The sequence below is a fragment of the Canis lupus genome, chromosome 6 (assembly GCF_003254725.2).
Source record: "Canis lupus dingo isolate Sandy chromosome 6, ASM325472v2, whole genome shotgun sequence".
Classification (NCBI taxonomy): Eukaryota; Metazoa; Chordata; class Mammalia; order Carnivora; family Canidae; genus Canis; species Canis lupus.
This window is the reverse complement of record NC_064248.1, coordinates 61,253,707-61,272,189: the sequence shown is the minus strand read 5'-3', so window position 1 is coordinate 61,272,189 and position 18,483 is coordinate 61,253,707. Positions and strand designations below refer to the sequence as shown.

General features: G+C 34.1%; 1 protein-coding gene across 6 annotated transcripts in view; it reads left to right on the top strand.

The window, feature by feature from the left end:
• SH3GLB1 (SH3 domain containing GRB2 like, endophilin B1) overlaps positions 1-17,481 on the top strand; it is a 32,946-nt gene extending 15,465 nt beyond the window's left edge. For 2 of the 6 annotated variants that reach the window (XM_025417756.3, XM_049111732.1), the window contains exons 4-9: positions 56-189; positions 1,650-1,742; positions 10,603-10,692; positions 11,082-11,182; positions 16,407-16,632; positions 17,011-17,481. In XM_025417756.3, the coding sequence (XP_025273541.1) occupies positions 56-189; positions 1,650-1,742; positions 10,603-10,692; positions 11,082-11,182; positions 16,407-16,632; positions 17,011-17,118 (752 nt within the window). In that variant the 3' untranslated portion in view covers positions 17,119-17,481. Of the gene's footprint in view, positions 1-55; positions 190-1,649; positions 1,743-4,855; positions 4,943-6,558; positions 6,583-10,602; positions 10,693-11,081; positions 11,186-16,406; positions 16,633-17,010 lie in introns of all 6 variants that reach the window. The other 4 variants (XM_025417755.3, XM_025417753.3, XM_025417754.3 and 1 more) reach the window with 4 other exon arrangements.
• Positions 17,482-18,483: the final 1,002 nt, after the last annotated feature.

Below are 18,483 nucleotides of genomic sequence, written 5' to 3'. Positions count from 1 at the left end.
AATGGTAAAAAAAAATAAAAAAGAAAAAAAAACCCACCACTTTTTTCCTTTGCAGGTAATGCCCTTATTAAATGTGGAGAAACACAAAAACGAATTGGAACAGCAGACAGAGAGCTGATACAAACATCAGCTTTAAATTTTCTCACTCCTTTAAGAAACTTTATAGAAGGAGATTACAAAACAATTGCTGTGAGTTGGAAAATGTTCCCTTTTTTTTTTTTAAGTAAAATAATTTATAGATATAATTACACTTTTTAATGAGTGATTTGCCCTTTAACTGACCGTGTAGATGTAGTAGATTAGAAATTTAATCTAGCTAGTTTCATATTCAACAGAACACAAAACTAACCAAAGTAAAGAACTATTGAAGCTATATACTCCCTTTTTGGGCCCTGCAGTGTTACTGAGATTACTTTACATCAATTCTTGTTCATTACTAGCACTAAGATTTGTAGAGAATTTCCTGGAATTATTATGAAAATATGGCACAAAAATCTCTATAGTTATAGCAATATAGCTATTCATTTAAACTGGAAGCCAGAAACTTAATTACTATATTTCTGGCTGTTCAACTTCCTGTTGTTTGCATCCCTAGGAGTCTGTTATCATCTCTTCACACAGCTGTTTTATTGCTGAAGAAATAAATATAACTTTCTCAAGCCTAATAATTACTTTTTAGTGTGTGTTTTTTTTCTTTTTAAGCATTCGAGTGGAGATCTGGGTATTTTTTTTTCCTTATATGCTTGCAAGATTGTTCTTAATCAAAAAACTACTTTAAACTTTAAATTGCAGATTTCTTATTACAAAATATTCTAGAAATTCAGTGTGTTTACAAGGAATTTATCTCTGAGTAAAAAGTATTTTGCCTCAGAAAAAGGAAAAACCACCAAGTTAAATTATGACTTAAAAGATATTAGACTGTAGGATGAAATATGATATATGAAATCTGAGAATTGATAAAGGAAGCCGTGAATTTTTATAAACTTACCTATTATTTTGAAGTTCCCGTGAGTAATTCCAAGATGCCATGCTAATGTTTATTCATTATTTATTCTATAAATTTGAAATTCCCTTTTGGAGTAGAGTTGTTTTCAGTGCAATGGCACATGAAAGGAGCCTGCCAGTCCTTGAGGTAATCACTTGGGGTATCAAGGAACTTTGACCTAGGCCCATATCTCCTTTACCATAGGCACATAGATAATCTGTTTGAAACACTTTACCAACCTGGGCACTACTGACATTTTGGGTCAAATAGTTCTTTGTTGTAGAAGCTATACTGCATTTTAGGATATTTAGCAGCATCCTGGCTTCTACCCAGTAACCTCTCGCCACCCCCAAAATTGTGACAATCAAGAAGATAGAGCGAAACATTCCCTGATGGCAAAACCGCAAAATGTTAAAATTAGTCTTTTAACATCACTGCCATCTTTCCCAGATTTCCAAGCATCTAGCATGTTCCATTATTTTAAAAGTAAAAACCATAAGAAAAAGGAGTCAAGTGTCCCTTCATAACAAATTTTGTAATCATTGCTCTTTGTTTATCAGAAGATTCATATATTTAATGGAGAAACATACTTTAAATATATATGTATGCCCTTACTGGAGGTTAGCATCATTACCCTTTATTTTTTTCTTTTCTATATTTATAGAAAGAAAGGAAACTATTACAAAATAAGAGACTGGATTTGGATGCTGCAAAAACCAGACTAAAAAAGGCAAAAGCTGCAGAAACTAAAGCTTCAGTAAGTAGTGGGTTGTTTTTTTTTTTTTTAATAGAAAACCATCTTAGATTGATAACTTTAAAATTTGTAAAATATTTTACACCTATACCACGCAAACTGCAGTCCATTACTGAGACTAGAATATGACTTTAGGTATTGTTTTTGTATTTAAACAAACTTACCAGAACTTAATGCATTCAAATCACTGCAAAGAAGTCCTATCAACAGGCAGTATTATTTCAGTGATATACCTGTTGCTAAAAAAATAAAAATTTAAGGGCTCCTAAAGCTGTATCATGTTCTTTTAAATATTCTCAGTGATGATGGCAAATATTCTTTTGGGGTAGGTTTATTATATTTGAAATAGGGAAACAAATAGTAATTAAGATGAGAATGAATCAAGTTTGAGATTGCTCATGTGTGTCTTAAACATTAAATTTGACTCCCTTTCCACATGTGAGTCAAATTGACTAAAGGAGTTGTCACCAAGATTAATTCCAAAACCAAACAGTTGGCAGCATTATTAAATTATTATTTCCTATAATTTCATAATCAGGAGAAAATGTTAGGAAAAGTAAGGATCATTTGTAAATAAGTCAAACTTCATTCAAAATGCCTAGAACAAAATCTCTTCATTCAAAATGCCTACATGTGCCCAGTAATGATTGTGGAATGAGAATACTGTCATCAAGTGTCAGTACAAAACTTTCTTTAACAAGCACTATCACAGACTAATGATAATCTACTTTTTTACCTGGAAATTTTCCAGAAAACTTTCAGATTGAACACCATATAAGGTCTTTCGGTTATTCTACATTATTTTACCATTGCTATTAAAAATGTGTGAGAACTGAAGGTAATGGTAGACAAATTTTGAAAGATGTTTCCTTTTGATACATCCAGAAAAGATCCTGACAGTTTTCCTGCACTGAGTATTGTTGAGTACAGATTTTTTTTCCATGAGAGTTTACATTTAAAATGAAAGATTATACAAATGGCTTTACTGAACAATTTCACTTATACACAGCTTTTCTAGAATTTATATATGGCATAAAGCAAATTTAACATAGTCAAATATTTAAAATACTAGTCTAGACAAAAATATACATTTCCTGATGGTAGTTGTGTTCTTTTCCCCTAGATAACCAACTTGTTTTTCTTCAAACTTTATAGCAGTAAGTCTGAAATACTTTAGAAAGGAAAAGTCCTCTTAGTTTATTATTACATAAAGCCTTGAGGCATGCCTATTTTTTTGTGATGTTTGGTGGTGGGGTTTTTTTCTGTATTTTTTGTTTACCTGAAGAATACAGAAAAATAGAAACCACTAGGAATTTGTGTTTGCTTTTTTTCTTCTTTGACACTTTTCCTCTTTCCTAGTTGACAGCTTGAAGAGATTACTGTAATCTCAAATTTTCTTTGTATTCACTTTATAAATTCCCATGGATTGTTTTGTAAGTGGTTATTTGTCTGCAAGTAAGCTTTTGGGACCTGTGCATATCAGCACTTTTTAAAAATTCAAAAAAATAAAAAATAAAAAATAAAAAAAATAAAAAAATAAAATAAAAATTCATTTACTAGTTTCATGTGACCTCTTTTTAAAGTCTGTATTTATCGGGGATCCCTGGGTGGCTCAGCGGTTTAGCGCTGCCTTCAGCTCGGGGCATGAACCTGCAGTCCCGGGATCGAGTCCCACATCGGGCTCCCTACATGGAGCCTGCTTCTCCCTCTGCCTGTGTCTCTGCCTCTCTCTCTCTCTCTCTCTGTGTCTCTCATGAGTAAATAAAATCTTTAAAAAAAAAAAAAAAGTCTGTATTTATCAAATGTTTATTTTATAAAGGCACTTTCCTGAGGAATTCAGAGATAAATAAGGCAAAATCTCTACTGCCCTCAGTTCACAATCTAGTATACTAGATTGAACTTTTTGATGACTTAGCCCTGCCAGTAAAATATTTATGCCTGTACCCAGCATTGCTACTTTACTAACTTGTATTTTATTAGTTAGCTAGCATGTTGAAGAATGGTAAAACAATATCAGAGGCATTTCTCAAAAATACAATTGAATAGAAAGAAAACCTACGTGATTATTTCACAGTGAACAAAAACAGTTTTGAAAATAGTATAAAACTTATGTCAAAGAAGCAAAGACAAAATTTCTGCATTTAAATTATAAGGCACTGGACATTCATTAACCTAGCTTTAGTCTTACATAAATTCTTTTAAATTATTTTAGATTTCTGTTAATGGGAAGTTAAAAAATCATCTGGTTTCACAGCTCTCTAATGATTAGAGGTTTAGACCTCAGTTTTGGGTATACAAGTGTAGAAAGCGCATCTTCAAGTAAGACAGTATTATGAATGTTCCTCTGCCCACTTAAACATTTCCACAAATGTCTAAATGTTTTTGTTTGTTTTTTGTTTTGTTTTGTTTTGTTTTGTTTTTAATTCATGAGAGACACAGAGAAAGAGGCAGAGAGAGAAGGAGAAGCAGGCTCCATGCAGGAAGCCTGATATGGGACTCTATCCCAGGACCCTGGGATCATGCCCCGAGCCAAAGGCAGTCGCTCAGCCGCTGAGCCACCCAGGCATCCCAATGTCTAAATCTTTAATCTGTAAATTGAGCACCATCATATAACTTAGCCTTAATACAAGAATTTAAAGCTCATTAAAAATACAAGGATTGACATGCCTTTCATATTTCTTCAGTATGCCAAGACCTAGCTGAGACTAACTGAAAGAGAATGTGGTTGAAGGCATCATACGTTCATAAAATAGAAATGATCTTTGAATAGGAAAGTTGTGGATAGGCAGAAGGGCTTTCGGAGGTGAAAATTTAATAAAATTGTAGGTAACTGTGGCAGTTTTTAAAATGATGTGTTTTCCCTAAATGATTCTAATATAAAACCAAGCATCAACCATGTTGTCTTTAAAATTTTGAATCTTTTGAAAAAGTTGAATAGGCACCGCTATGTGAAATTCCATAGAACAGCATAGTTTTGTTTTGTTTTGTTTTTATTAAATAAAAAACCATTTTATCAGCTCTCTTAATACTTGTGTGTTCTTTAATGTGAAGAAGTAATATGTTTCACTGTGTTCATTGGTATAATGTGTTCTTTGTCTCTTACCTATGCACTTAAGCAACTAAACTCAGCTCGCCTTGAAGGAGATAACAATATGGTAAATTTCTCTTACATGCTCAACTTCCTGCATGTAAAATGGCTGAAGGTTTGTTGGCCTACTGTGTTTTCTACATCTTGAGTAAAGTGCCTTCTCTTGCTATTATCTGCCTGTAAAAGTCTAAAGTAATCAAAGCCAATGAATTCATTAGTCCAACAAAAATTACAGGGAATACTAGTTGAAGTAATACTGGAACTTGAAGAAAAGAAATTTTGTGTTCTAATTGGGCAAATATACTAGCTATGCCAAATTCAGATCATAGAATATGAATTTATATATAAATATTTAGTGCCTTTTATACCTAGTAAAAGACAACCATTTAACTGGCATTTTGTATTTTCACATTTGGCAAAGAAAATTAACAAAATTTACTTAGAGAAAAGTGTAAAGTTTATAGATTTACTTTTTCAATATCCTCAATGTTTACCTTAATTTTTACCCAAACTCAACATAGAATTAATTTCTTCTGCAGTTTCAGGCCAAGACATACCACCCGCCCCCTCACCTACCCCTGTATCTCTGTTGTAATAGCAAGGACCATTCCCTAACCAGTACTAATTTACTCAAAAAAGTTGCAGAATAGTGAATGCATTGGGCCAGAATCAGAAATGAGAATTGTTATGTAGTACCCAATATATATATGTTGAGGTTGATTTGGGGAAATTTTTGAGATGTTAGTAATTTTAATATTTAACAAAATAGAAATTCATAAAATCTGAATAGAACCCAAAAACTCATGGCCAATAAAGATTTATAGATGGTAGTGTTTGGCATTATTCTCCTAGATACAGTACTTCCATAAAAGTGGTGTGGAATCTGCAATACAGTTAATAATAAAGTCACAATTAATTGACTGCTTTTATTCCATTAGCATTGAGCTAAAAGGGGGGAAATCCATGTAATAGGGAAGTTTATGTACAGAATATTGAAAATACATTTTTGTTCTAAGCTACTACAATTATTGAAACCCTGGCTAAATTAGAACTTTCCTTAGATAGCAAGAGAATGCATTCATTTATTTCCATTGTCCTATGTGTAGGTGAATGAAAAGTGTGAGACTATTTCAGTCATTGGTAACTTCTTTTATAAATCATAGGTTTCCTTTTATTTTAGGTAAAAATATCCTAAACAATTAGTAAGACTTTGTTTCACTTATTAGGGATTTGTTTTGCTACTGATGTCATCTACTTATAGTAAGATGGGTTTAACTCTGGTAATTTTAAATTCATTATATCTCACATTTATTGTGCCCCAAAGTGGCTATTTTGTCTATCCTTGCTTTATTTTAGTTTCCTAAAATTCTAGAATTTTAGACCTAAATGAGAATTAGAAATTGTTTAGTCCAAACTTCTCATTTAACAGATGAGAGAACCACAACTAAGAGAGGTTAAGTATTCCCAGTTTTAGAAAACCATTACTTAGTAACTTATAAAATAAGTATAAGATTCAAAAATCAATAGTATTGATATATCTAAAGGCATACTTTCACAGTATGTTAAGCTGTACTGATTTAGTTACTACTATATTAATGTGATTCAGGAAAAGGAAAGTATACTCTTTTAGTTAAAATAATTACATTTTTCTATACTAAGTTGTAGAAAATGTTAAACTCCACAACTTACTTTCATGCTCTATATTTTTCTCTAATTTTTAATGCTGGCTAGATTTGGGCAGAGGAAGTGACAAAAGTAAGTAAATTATTAAACCACAGAATTATGAAACAAGAATTTAATTGTCATGCATTTAGTAAATATTGGACAGCAGCCAGGGGGCCAGTCATGGTCTTTGTTACAATGTCTTATGAAATCTGAAAATTATTTTTAGAAACCTCAGATCTGTTTGCCTAGTAGTAGAGTAGTTCCACAAAACAGTGAAACAACGCTGCAGAGATGTGCTTTGCACATAGTCTGATAAATACTAGGTACAATATTACATTAAGAGTAATCTTTACAATGTCTTGCCAGAAGACAGTTTAAATACTTGGTTTACTTATGTGACAATTATGTAAAATACAGTTTACACCATGTCTTGTATATTCAGTGATTGAATATATGTCACACAAATGAATTTCCTGGGTAATTGAAGCTTGTGCTCTCCAGCACCAGAGCTAAGTCTTCTGTCACTTTATTTGAAGATATTTTCTATTTAACTACTCCACTAAATACAGGATAGCGTATATTTAATTTTATGTATAATTAGGGTATGAATGTGTATTATTGTACTGTGTAACAATTAGATCCATTGTTTGTTTTTGAAATATGTTGTCTCCTCTCTTAGTGTCAGACTCTCACTTCTAGAAGCTGTCCATATGACTGCTACTGTAGTCCCTCTTTCTGTGTGATCATTTCTTATCTTCTCTAGGATAGAAAATAAAATAGTTAAGCAGGAATTTAAGGAATAAGGTTATGACTTCAGTGCAGGTTTGTTTCAAATACTACTTAAGGTCTTCAGAAGCATTTTTTTATTTGCTCCTCCTGTTCAAGTCTACCAAAATTTGACCTCCAGATGTGGATGTGGACAGTGCTGAAGATTGAAGGCAGGTGGTAATTGTGGCCTCTGACTCTCCCCCCCCCCCGCCCCAACATTAACTTTTTATTTTCTGACTTTGTAGGATTGCTGACAGTATAATCTATTCCATGTATAGGTTCTGGGGGTTTTGACTCTGTGAATTGGAAATCCATTGTGAAATTTTTGATGCCCACTCTCATCACCCTTTGTGAAATCCATTTATCAACTTGGTTACAGTTCTCCTTTGGCCTTTGATTCTTTTTCCTGAACCCTTTACCTTGAAAAGAGGTCAGAGATAACGTGGAAGAGAATATAGGTTGAACAATAAAACCAGGGTCTCTGGGATCCCTGGGTGGCGCAGCAGTTTGGCGCCTGCCTTTGGCCCAGGGCGCGATCCTGGAGACCCGGGATCAAATCCCACATCGGGCTCCTGGTGCATGGAGCCTGCTTCTCCCTCTGCCTGTGTCTCTGCCTCTCTCTCTCTCTGTGACTATCATACATAAATAAATAAAAAAAAAAAAAAAAAGAAAGAAACAGGGTCTCTTCCACTCTGGTTAGCATACAGATACACCAAAAGACACCTGATCCTGCAGTCTCTGTAAGTGTAGGAAGTATGTGCTATAATGGGGGGAAACTCATGAAAACATGTATTTACTATATGTGTGTAAAACTTAAGAATATATCAATGTATTGGGGAGATTTTTCTCTTCTGTACTTCTCACTTCTACCTTTTTTATAATTTAAAATATATGTAAGGTTAAAACTTTATATTCCTTGAATAGTTTAAGATTTTTTAAGCCTTTAGAAAAAAAAATAGCAGAACGTCACAATAAATGCCTCAAAAGTGTGACCAAAATTTCTACCTTACAGTTACCCATTCCTGATATCATAGATCAACAAATTCTTTCCATTTTTTCAAGTTACAGCCTCAAAGAATTCTTGCCTCCTGAACCCAAGTTATGCTGTCATATACTCTGGCAGGAACATCTTTTCCCTAGAACTCTGTCTCTTAACAGTATAACTATGTCAGAGAATGAAGTCTTCTGGAGGACAGAATAAAAACCCTTTAAATTCGTTTTCTTTAAACCCTTTTTATCTTTCTAGTATGGATCATTCTCTAAGTAAATTGACTATGCCAAACCTATTCCAGTTACCTCTACCTCTCAGATTAATTATGATCTTTACGTGTGTCAGAAGTAGAAATAGTTTGGGAGATTGAACTACAACCACCCACCCCAGGCATACATTGAAACTTGTTCAAGAAGTGAGATTCATTTCCTGCCTGTCATTTACCTTTTCTAAATACAAATTGTGCAGAGATCAACTTCCTATGCTTTAAATATGGTGCCTTTCTTCATAATTAAATAATTAATTGTTGCTCAAACATGGAAGACTGCCCCTTATCCTTTGTGAGATTACTTTTATAACTTTTTATTCACTGTTCTTAACTAAAACATGTCTACTTCATGCTCAAACTTCCCAATCTGTTACTTAGTTCACTTGCTTACATCTTACACAGAAATACTGCCATTTAGAAGGATTTTCTGCCTTTTCTCCTAAAAGACATTAAATCAGATTGTACTTTCAAGGTCAGACCCACATGGAACTAGTCTTGTTTACTTCGAACTTCATTTATTTTTGGTTTACTATAGTTACTTCTATTAAAACCTTTTTGTATTCAACCAAGCAGAACAGTAAATAATGCAAATGTAACGCCGAAGTGATTGGTTTTCCTTTACACTTAGGGAGATCATTGATTCTTCTCTTGTCCTGGGACTTGATTTTCTACTTTATACTAGCTTCTAGATGAAGCTTACTTCAGCCCTGTTATCAAAGTACCATGCATTCTGGCTTCAGTCAAGTAAAATTTAATTTTAACTCTTGAATTATTGAGTAATTCAAACTTATTTCCATAAATCCAGTCTAGTGGTCACTTCTTAATCACCTTTGCAAGGTCTGTTGCCAGTGGGATGAGAATGATTAGAGCTATGGATATCTGTTTTGCTGTTACTTCCTTTTTGAATGGCTCACTAAGTTAACTATTGCCACCAAAGGTTGAAGGAAAGAGAGATGGGGTGTGCAAGAAAAAGGTTTAAACCTAGTTTTTATACATACTACAGTCTTGGTAATACTTTAATTACTTGGATGGGGGTGCTATTTATCCTGAAGGGTAGTAGAAGATAGCATTATTAATGACATTATCACCAATGATGCCCAGTGTGAGAGGTTTTACTTTTCTCTTCATCATTTACTACCAACCCACTCTGGGTAAAGGTTTATCCCAGGACAAAGGATGGTTTTTTGCCAGTATTTACTATTTTGGGGTCCTATTGATTTTTTTAGTGAACAATTTTGTCCCAGCACTGAACCTGTACCAGAGAGCTAAAGCTGGTAATAGTGGTGTGCTATTATATTCACTGCTTTCCAGCCCTGAGGTTAATGACTTCACCTTGGTAGCTTGAAATGAGCTGTGGTTGGAGTATTTGTACCATGAAAATCAGCACATTAGAACTCCCCCACCCCACTCCCAGCCAGTTTCCCAACACACTACTGATTAAAGGTTCCCCCATAACTCGCAGAAAAACCCTGGCATATCTTGTAGATAATAGTGTATTTAAGACATATTTTATGCAAAGTTCAGAAAGAAAACTGAAAAAAATGTCATTTATATAAGAAAGAGTCCTTTGAAATAACCTAAGAACTGTGTTCTAGAAACAATATGTTTGGTAACTAAACAAAGGAGGTTAAAAGCCTATGGCTTCACTCTGAAGTTTTTTTCATTTGAGATTAAAGACTATCCTTAACTTCAAAGTAAAATAGCTGTATTTAAAAAAAAGCAAAATAGCTGTAGTAATAATTGAAAATTTTTTGAAATATTTTGTACATATAAACTAGTATTCTTAAAATGTTAACGACAGTATATTGATTATTCCATTGTAGTGTTTCTAGGCTTCTATGTATATGCCATTAAGTTTTGACATTAATAGATTCTTTTGAATGAGGTACTGGTAAGGAATTGAGTAATGTATGTAGAAAAGCTAAGGTGGGAAAACAGGGACAGTTTAAACACAAAGCAGAATCAGGGAATTGCCGTCTTCTCATTTAGGGTTTGCTTGGGAGATTTTTAAACTATTTAAACAAATGTACATAAAATGGAATAAGTCCTCTAATAAAATTCTAAAACTGTGTTCCAATTTAAGTCTGAACAGGAATTAAGAATAACTCAAAGTGAATTTGATCGTCAAGCAGAGATTACAAGACTTCTGCTAGAGGGAATCAGCAGTACGCACGTGAGTGTTCCACTGGAAATTGATATGAAGCAGAAGACTTTGATGGTCCTAAGGCACTTTGAGGGGGAAAAACTGAACTTCTTTTTTACTCATTTATGAAGGAAATTTGAATTGTGGCCCTTTCCAACATATATGAAGCAATATTTTAAATTTTTGTTGACACCTCATCACCTAGTTCTCCCACTACCATCAGATCCATTTGTTGGTTTTTGTTGGCTCTGTAGTTTGTTCTTACCCTGTTGACCGAGGTCATCCTTGATAAGCCCTGTAGTAAAATGCTAGCTACTGGTGATTCTCCCTGAATACATGTTATGCTCTGTTGCCCCTTGGAATTCAACAGTTTTAAGTAGATTATGGAGCTAAAAAGTAACTGTAACTTTCCTTTACAGGCCCATCATCTCCGATGTCTGAATGACTTTGTGGAAGCCCAGATGACTTACTATGCACAATGTTACCAGTACATGTTAGACCTCCAAAAACAACTGGGAAGGTTGTAATTTCCTTTTCACACATGAAACTTCTGATAAGAGAAGAAATTCAGATTTTTGCATATGAACTAATAATAGAGGTGAAGATTAGAAGAATTAAAGGCTTATATTAGCTTGCTTAAAATCGGACCTTTTTCTTCTTCTTCTTCTTTTTTTTTTTTTTTTTAAGGAAAGTAATTGTTAGACTTGTGAGGTAACCAAACCATTTTGAGTTATCCTAGTACCCAAGAATTTAAAGGGATGAGAACATAACTTAGGTGAATACTTTTTTAGTGCTATCTAAAAAAAAAACTTAAAAGTGGTTGAAGTTCACTTCTCAAATATCTTCCAGTTAGTTGAGGAAGATTAGTTACATGACACTTACTTGCCATTAGAGATAAGCTAATTTATACTTATTCATTACTCACTTGCTCATTGTTTAAAAAAAAGTTTTAGAATAGTCTATAAGACCTCAAGCCACTGATGTAATTACAAAATTATGTTATAATATACTTTAAAGCAAAATGATAGCACATAACATGCATAGCTCAGTCATTCATTCATCAAATATTTGTTGAATACCTGTCATAAACTAGGCAGTGCAGTGTTCTGTAATCTAGGTTAATATCAGCAAACAGTAGAGGCAAAATTGCTTACCCTTATGGAGCTCACATTGTAAGGTGACACTAGAAATAAAATGATGTACAGGACCTATAAATCATTTGGTTTACTATTGATGGTCTCTGCTAGGTCTAGATAGAAATACCTTTAAATACCTTTTAAAGGTATTTAAAGTCTAGGTAGAAATAAAAGCCATTCGCAGATAGGACAGGTGGTAAGTGGAAAGGTAGAAGTGCAGTTTCCTGTGAAGGACATCTAATTGTGACTTAGGTGGATCTGGCAAAGTTTCACAGATGAAATTACTTTAGTGGGAATAATCTAGGTGAAGGAAAGGGGCCAGGATGAATACTTCAGACAAAGAACATGTATATGAAAAGGCCAGAGGAAAGAGTGTGACAAGTTCAGTTTGTTCTAGTTGGAGCATACATAGTATTTGAATTAAGAATGGAATAGTAAAAAAAAAAAAAAAAAAAAGAATGGAATAGTAGATGAGGCTACAAGAGTGAAACAGGGTCATGTCACCAATGCCCTGTAAAATAAGTAAAGATAAGGAGTTTGAGGTTCTTTTTAGTGAGGAACCATTAAAGCAAGGGAGTTATATGTAATATTTGAAGAAGTATCAAGGGAAGTTATTTTTCAAGGAATAACTTTTTTAAAAAAACATTTTGGTGTTCTTTTCTGCATATTAATCCTTTAAAACTAGACCTAGAACAAAATTTAGGCACACCCAGAAAACCAATTTTAGATCTTAAAGGTGAATTGTAACTTGATACCATTGATTATTCCAGTATTTATAGAAGATTTCTACTTCTGTGTATTTGAAGTTTTGTTAATTGTACTCAATATCCAACAGCAGAATACCACTTTATTCCCACATGATTACTACTATTTTAAGCCCAGAAAGCCTTAGTACTTCCTTTTTACTTTGTCCTCATACTCTGTGAGCACAGCAAAAGGATTACTGTTGTTTCCATTCATACTTGCACTCTGCTTAAAGCCACACAAATGCTTGGAACTCTGCCATTCAGACAAAATGCTTGTTATTGCACTTTTTGGATAAGCTCAAACATTACAGAGTGAAATGGGAGCTGTTGTTCTAGGGAAGAAAGTCTAGCTTATCTCTGTGCTAGAATTGGATTACTGGTAAAGATCAGTCTTAGGGAATTTTAGGTCTTTAATATTTCAAGTTATGCTAATTCAGATGCAGAACTGGATGGATCATCCAATTCCACACTAATCCAGGAGCTGTTTCTGAAGAGTAGAACCAGGTTGTAATGTTAATGGTTATAACAGAGTATTGGTAGTAGTAGTAGTAGTAACTGAATAACAGCAATCAATTAGGAAGGGCTCCAATTGTCCATAGGCACTCCTCTAGACACCTCATATGTAATATGATAATCCTCTCATTGGTGAAGGTAGGTATTAGTATCCACATTCTACAGATGAGGAAACAGAAACACTAGTCACAAGATTAATAAATGTATTTTATTTTTAAATAATTGGAAGGTTTTAATATATCAAGCTACAGTGGCAGAAAGTCTATAGTTTTTTAAATGTATCAAAAGTTCTTAGAAGGTGAAGATGGTCTTTCGGGGTTTTATTGTTGTTTGGTTGGGGGATTTTTTTGTTTATTTTTATTTCTACCATAACTCCCCAAAATTGACATAGGTAGATTTCAGTGGTAAACAAGGACTAATTGTACTATAAATTTGCAAGTAAAATTCCATGGGTAAAGACTTCAAAAACCATATATTATATGGGAAACGAGCTTTTTTTTTTTTTTAATCTTCAGAAATATCTATACTTAATCACAACTGAGAAACTGAGTTCACTGAGGAAGAAATGTATTTCTAACTTTAGAGTAAAATCTGAATTAGAAATTAGGAGGGGTTTTTTGTCATTAGCACCCTGTTATCCATAGGAAACATTTGCTTTAATTTTTAAAAATGCACTGTTCCAGGCATGAAGGATACAATGTAAACAAAACAGATCAAATCTCTGTCTTGAACCTATATTCTATTTGAGGGTAGAGGGAAGAAGAAAATATGTATATGAATTATATAGTATATTAGAAGGTGACAAATGCTATGGAGAAAAGCAGGGAAGTACCTTGGTTTGGGGTAGGGGTTTTATACATACTAGATAGGGAAGACAGACTTGAAAGATAAGAGGAAGCAAAGCATGCAGAGCATTTGAGAGAAAATGCTTCAGGAGAGGGTACAGCAAGTACAAAAACCCTGAAGCAGGAACACAGCTGTAATGTTCAAGCAGCAGCAAGGAGGGCTTGGCTGGAGATGAATTGAGGAAACAGGAAGCTGGGACACATAGAGCCTTGGTCTTTACTCAGAGATGAGGAGCCTTTGGAGAGTTTTGTGCTAAGGAGTGATATGATTCAGTTAGCCTTTAATAGGATCAGTCTTGGTGCTCTGTTAAAGATAAATGTTAGAGGGCATGGATGGAAGCTATAACTGACCTGTTTGGAACTGATTGCAATAATTTAGCGAATAATGCAGTCAGGAGATGATGGTGACATGGATCAGGGTGATTGTGGTAGATGTGATAGTAGCGGTCAAACCCCAGGTGTATTTTAAAAGTAGAACCAGCAGGATTTGCTGTCAGGCTTCATTTATATGGGGTTTAGAGGAGTCCAGATTTACTGCAGGTATTTGGCCTGAACAACTGAAAGAATGGAGCTGTAGTTAATTAATTAAAATAGGAATGTCACAGGAGGAGCAAGTTGGGGTGGTATATCACCTCAGTTTTATACCAGAAGCCCAGTTTTAGACATCTGAAGTTTGAAATATCTATTAGATATTTAAATGGTGATACCCAGTTTTAGGATATGCAGGACTAGAGTTTAGGGGGTAAATTAGAGAGTAGTCAGCATATCAAGGATATTTAAATCTGAGACTAGATGAAAGATTGTTAGTATAGGTAGAGAAAAGAAGAGGGCTTAGGGCTGAACCCTGCAGTACTCCCAACACAGTTTAAGGAAGCAGTGGTAAGGAATGAACAGTGAGGTAAGATGTAAGGTGTGTGTGGCCTAGAAGTCAAGTGAAGAAGATACAGGAAGGTAGAGGGAAAGGATCCACTGTGATCACTATATAGGTCAAGTGTAATGAGGAATGTTAATAGACCATTGGATTTAGAACATTGAAGTCATTACTGACCTTGACAAGAGTAGTTTGTGTAGAACAATGGAAGCGAAAGCTTGTCTATAATGTAAAAGAATAGAAGATGGACTGTGATAAGTTTAGATCAAGTCTTTCAAAGGAGTTCTAGTGTAAAGAAGAACGGTTAAATTAAGCAGTAGCCAGAGGAGAAAGTGGGTCTAGCAGATTTTTAAGATAGGAGAAATAAACCTATTTGTAAACTGATAGGAATGATACAGTACATGGAGATATATCATTACATGGGAAAGAAAGGGAAGAATTGCTAGATAGCCTTGAGAGGAAAAAGAATGTGAGGTTTTTGTTCAGAGGTAAGGAAATTAGCCATAGACATGTAGAGAGCTCATCTGTAGTAAGAGAGATGATCACAAAAGCATAGGTGTTTTCTGATCTTTTTCCTCAGTTAAAAAGGAAGCAACTTAACAGCTGAGTATAAAGGCTAGTTCTATTGCTAGAACTTTGAGGTTGGTTAAAAAGATATGAAATAGGGGACCCTTGGGTGGCTCAGCGGTTTAGCACCTGCCTTCGGCCCAGGGCACGATCCTGGAGTCCCGGGATCGAGTCCCGTGTTGGGTGGGCTTCTAGCATGGAGCCTGCTTCTCCCTCCTCCTGTGTCTCTGCGCCTCTCTCTCTCTGTGTCTATCATGAATATATAAATAAATAAATCTTTTTAAAAAAAGATATGAAATAGTTATCAGAAGACTGGAAAGTGAATGGACTAGAGAAATGTAGTGTTAACTTTTCCCTTTAAAAAATATGAGACAGAATGAACTTGTGAAATTTGCCCTGTTCTCCCATTGAGTTTTCATTATGATAATTATTAGTCATAATAGAGTATTTGAATCCCCATGTCCATAAAGGAATGGCATTGTTTCATCTTAGTGTCTTAAGCTTGTGGTATTGATTCTGGACATGTAGAAATTCCATAAATATCTGTAATTTGAATTAATAAAAAAAGTGTGATCGGATCAGTTTTACAAAAATGAGTTTGGCTGTTCAAATATTTCTCAAAGAATTAACTTGAGAAAACTTTACTCTTGTGATAGTATCTAATATAGAAGTAGTTTTTCGTTCATATTTTTATTTAACAACTCACCAAAAAAATAATAACTCACAAAGGCAGGAACAGATTAATAAATCATACTAGTAAAGTTTTTTGGAAGTGTTTTAAGGATAAGCTTATTTTTTTCAGGAAAAAAATAACATTTTTTTAACCTATAAAGCCAACTTTGAAAAACTTTCAAGGACTTCTATTTGAAAAATACCTGAATATTCTCTTTTATAATTGGACAAACAGGCATAAGTTAGATAGGGCTTTGTCATTAAAATATTACTGACAACTGTAAAGCTTTAGCTAAAGTGGAAGTTGGTAGAAAGTAAACACTGCCACCACGTGGTGGCATTCAGAAGCTCTGGTCACTTGGAAATCGATAATGGGCCATTTTCTTTTCAACAGTTTTCCATCCAGTTATTGTAACAACAATCAAACTTCTGTGGCACCGGTGCCATCTGCTTCATCAAATGTAATTGGTTCTTCCACCTTGACTTCAACGAGTGGCCTAGTAATCGCCTCTCCTACCAACCTTAATGACCTCAAGGAGTGCAGTGGCAGCAGGAAGGCCAGGGTCCTGTATGATTATGATGCTGCAAACAGTAGTGAATTATCACTTCTGGCAGATGAGGTGAGTAATATATGAGTATAAGAAAACCTGTATCATAGATTGACATACCATCTAGTATTATATAATAAAATACAAATTCCTCATTACTTATTTGCAAATAGCTTATCGTGAATGCTTTCATATATTTCAGATGGTTATATTGACATATTAGGACAAAATTAACTACTATATAACAAAATAGAATATCACAGAAATATTTAAAGCTTTTAACTGCTAAATAACTAGATTTCTAAAACTGCCTCTAATAAAATCCTTTCTTTTAGCAAAATTGATGTTTAAAGAATTAAAATGAATAGTTTAAACAGATTACAGATCTAATTAGTCTTCAATGTACTTATTTTTTAACATAGTTAATAACTGGAAATATTTTTTTTGTAGGTAATCACTGTGTTCAGTGTCGTTGGAATGGATTCAGACTGGTTAATGGGGGAAAGGGGAAATCAGAAGGGCAGGGTGCCAATTACCTACTTAGAACTGCTCAATTAAATAGGTGGACTATGGAAAGATTACCCATCGTGACACCAGTATTTATATACAATTAACTCTAAATAAAACAGGTTTAAGTATCTTCCATGTTAATATTCTTAGGAGACTGAAAAGAAAATACCAGCCATCAGAAACCAGCCTTTCTGCCAATAAAATTGCATGGTAAATATTTCATTACAGAATTTATGTTAGTGCTTTCATGCCAAGAATGTTTTCTTACAAAATTCTCTTTCTACTGAGGTTTCACTAATAAGCAGCTTCTACTTTTGAGCTCCAACTTAAAGCAGAAGAACTGTTTTCTACTGAATTTTTCATTAATGGCAAGCTTTTTCTTTTATGTAAAATAAATTTATTGTGAATTGATATCAGTGACTCATTTTTTAGGTATGATTAATAGCCAAAGAATAAAATTAAAATTTGTTTTAAACTATTGGCTTAAACAGAGCTCTAGGATATAAGTCTCTTTTGTGGAAAATATTTCTGAATGTTTCCATAAACAGAAAGGCAGTTATATCATGTTTACCTTGTTTTCCAACAGAAACTGAATTATTTCAATACTATATCTCAGTGGTTTATTTTGGGGGTCTTGGGGGTTTTATTAAACACTACTGAATGATTTCTTCTAAATTTAAGAAAAGCTAGTCCTTGCAAAGCATTACAGTATTACTCTGGTATATTTTCAGTGAAGGTTCTAAAACCACCTGGATCAAGTTCAATTCGCTAATCAATCAATGTTTTTTTTAAGATTGTTCAGTTGGCACAATTTAATGCATAATCAGAGATCTGCTAAGAACATACTTCAGTAAAGAGAATTTGTTCTTATGGAACAATCCTTATCAAAAATATGGATTAGTGCAACTACACTTATAAAGGAAAATTATATACAAACGATACACTTTCGGTTACTCTAATTTTGAATATTTATTAATGAACTTTGGTTATATTGATCTGTGTCTCTGGTTATGAAACGCTAATGAAATTGTTAGTGCCACACTTGCAGTCAGAAAATTGCTATTTGGACCATTGCTGTGAATCAGATTGTTTCCATGTTAGGACTTCTGCATTCATTCTCATTCACTCATTCATCATTCATTCATTGTTGAGGGCCAAGCACTGTGCTCATCAACTGGGGATACTACCTATATCCCCAAGAGGCACAGCCCTTTTCCCTTGCAGACCTTAAGGACCAGAGGAGAATCCAGAAAAATAAGCAGTTACCATATAGCAAAATCCATGTCATGGTAGAAGAAATATGGGGTACTGTGTTTGGGAACTTTGGGAGTCACCGAATTCGGATTTGGGGAGTGGTAGCTGGTTTGGAGAGGAAGTATTCCAGATAGAAGGAAAAAGATGTGCCAGGCCTGG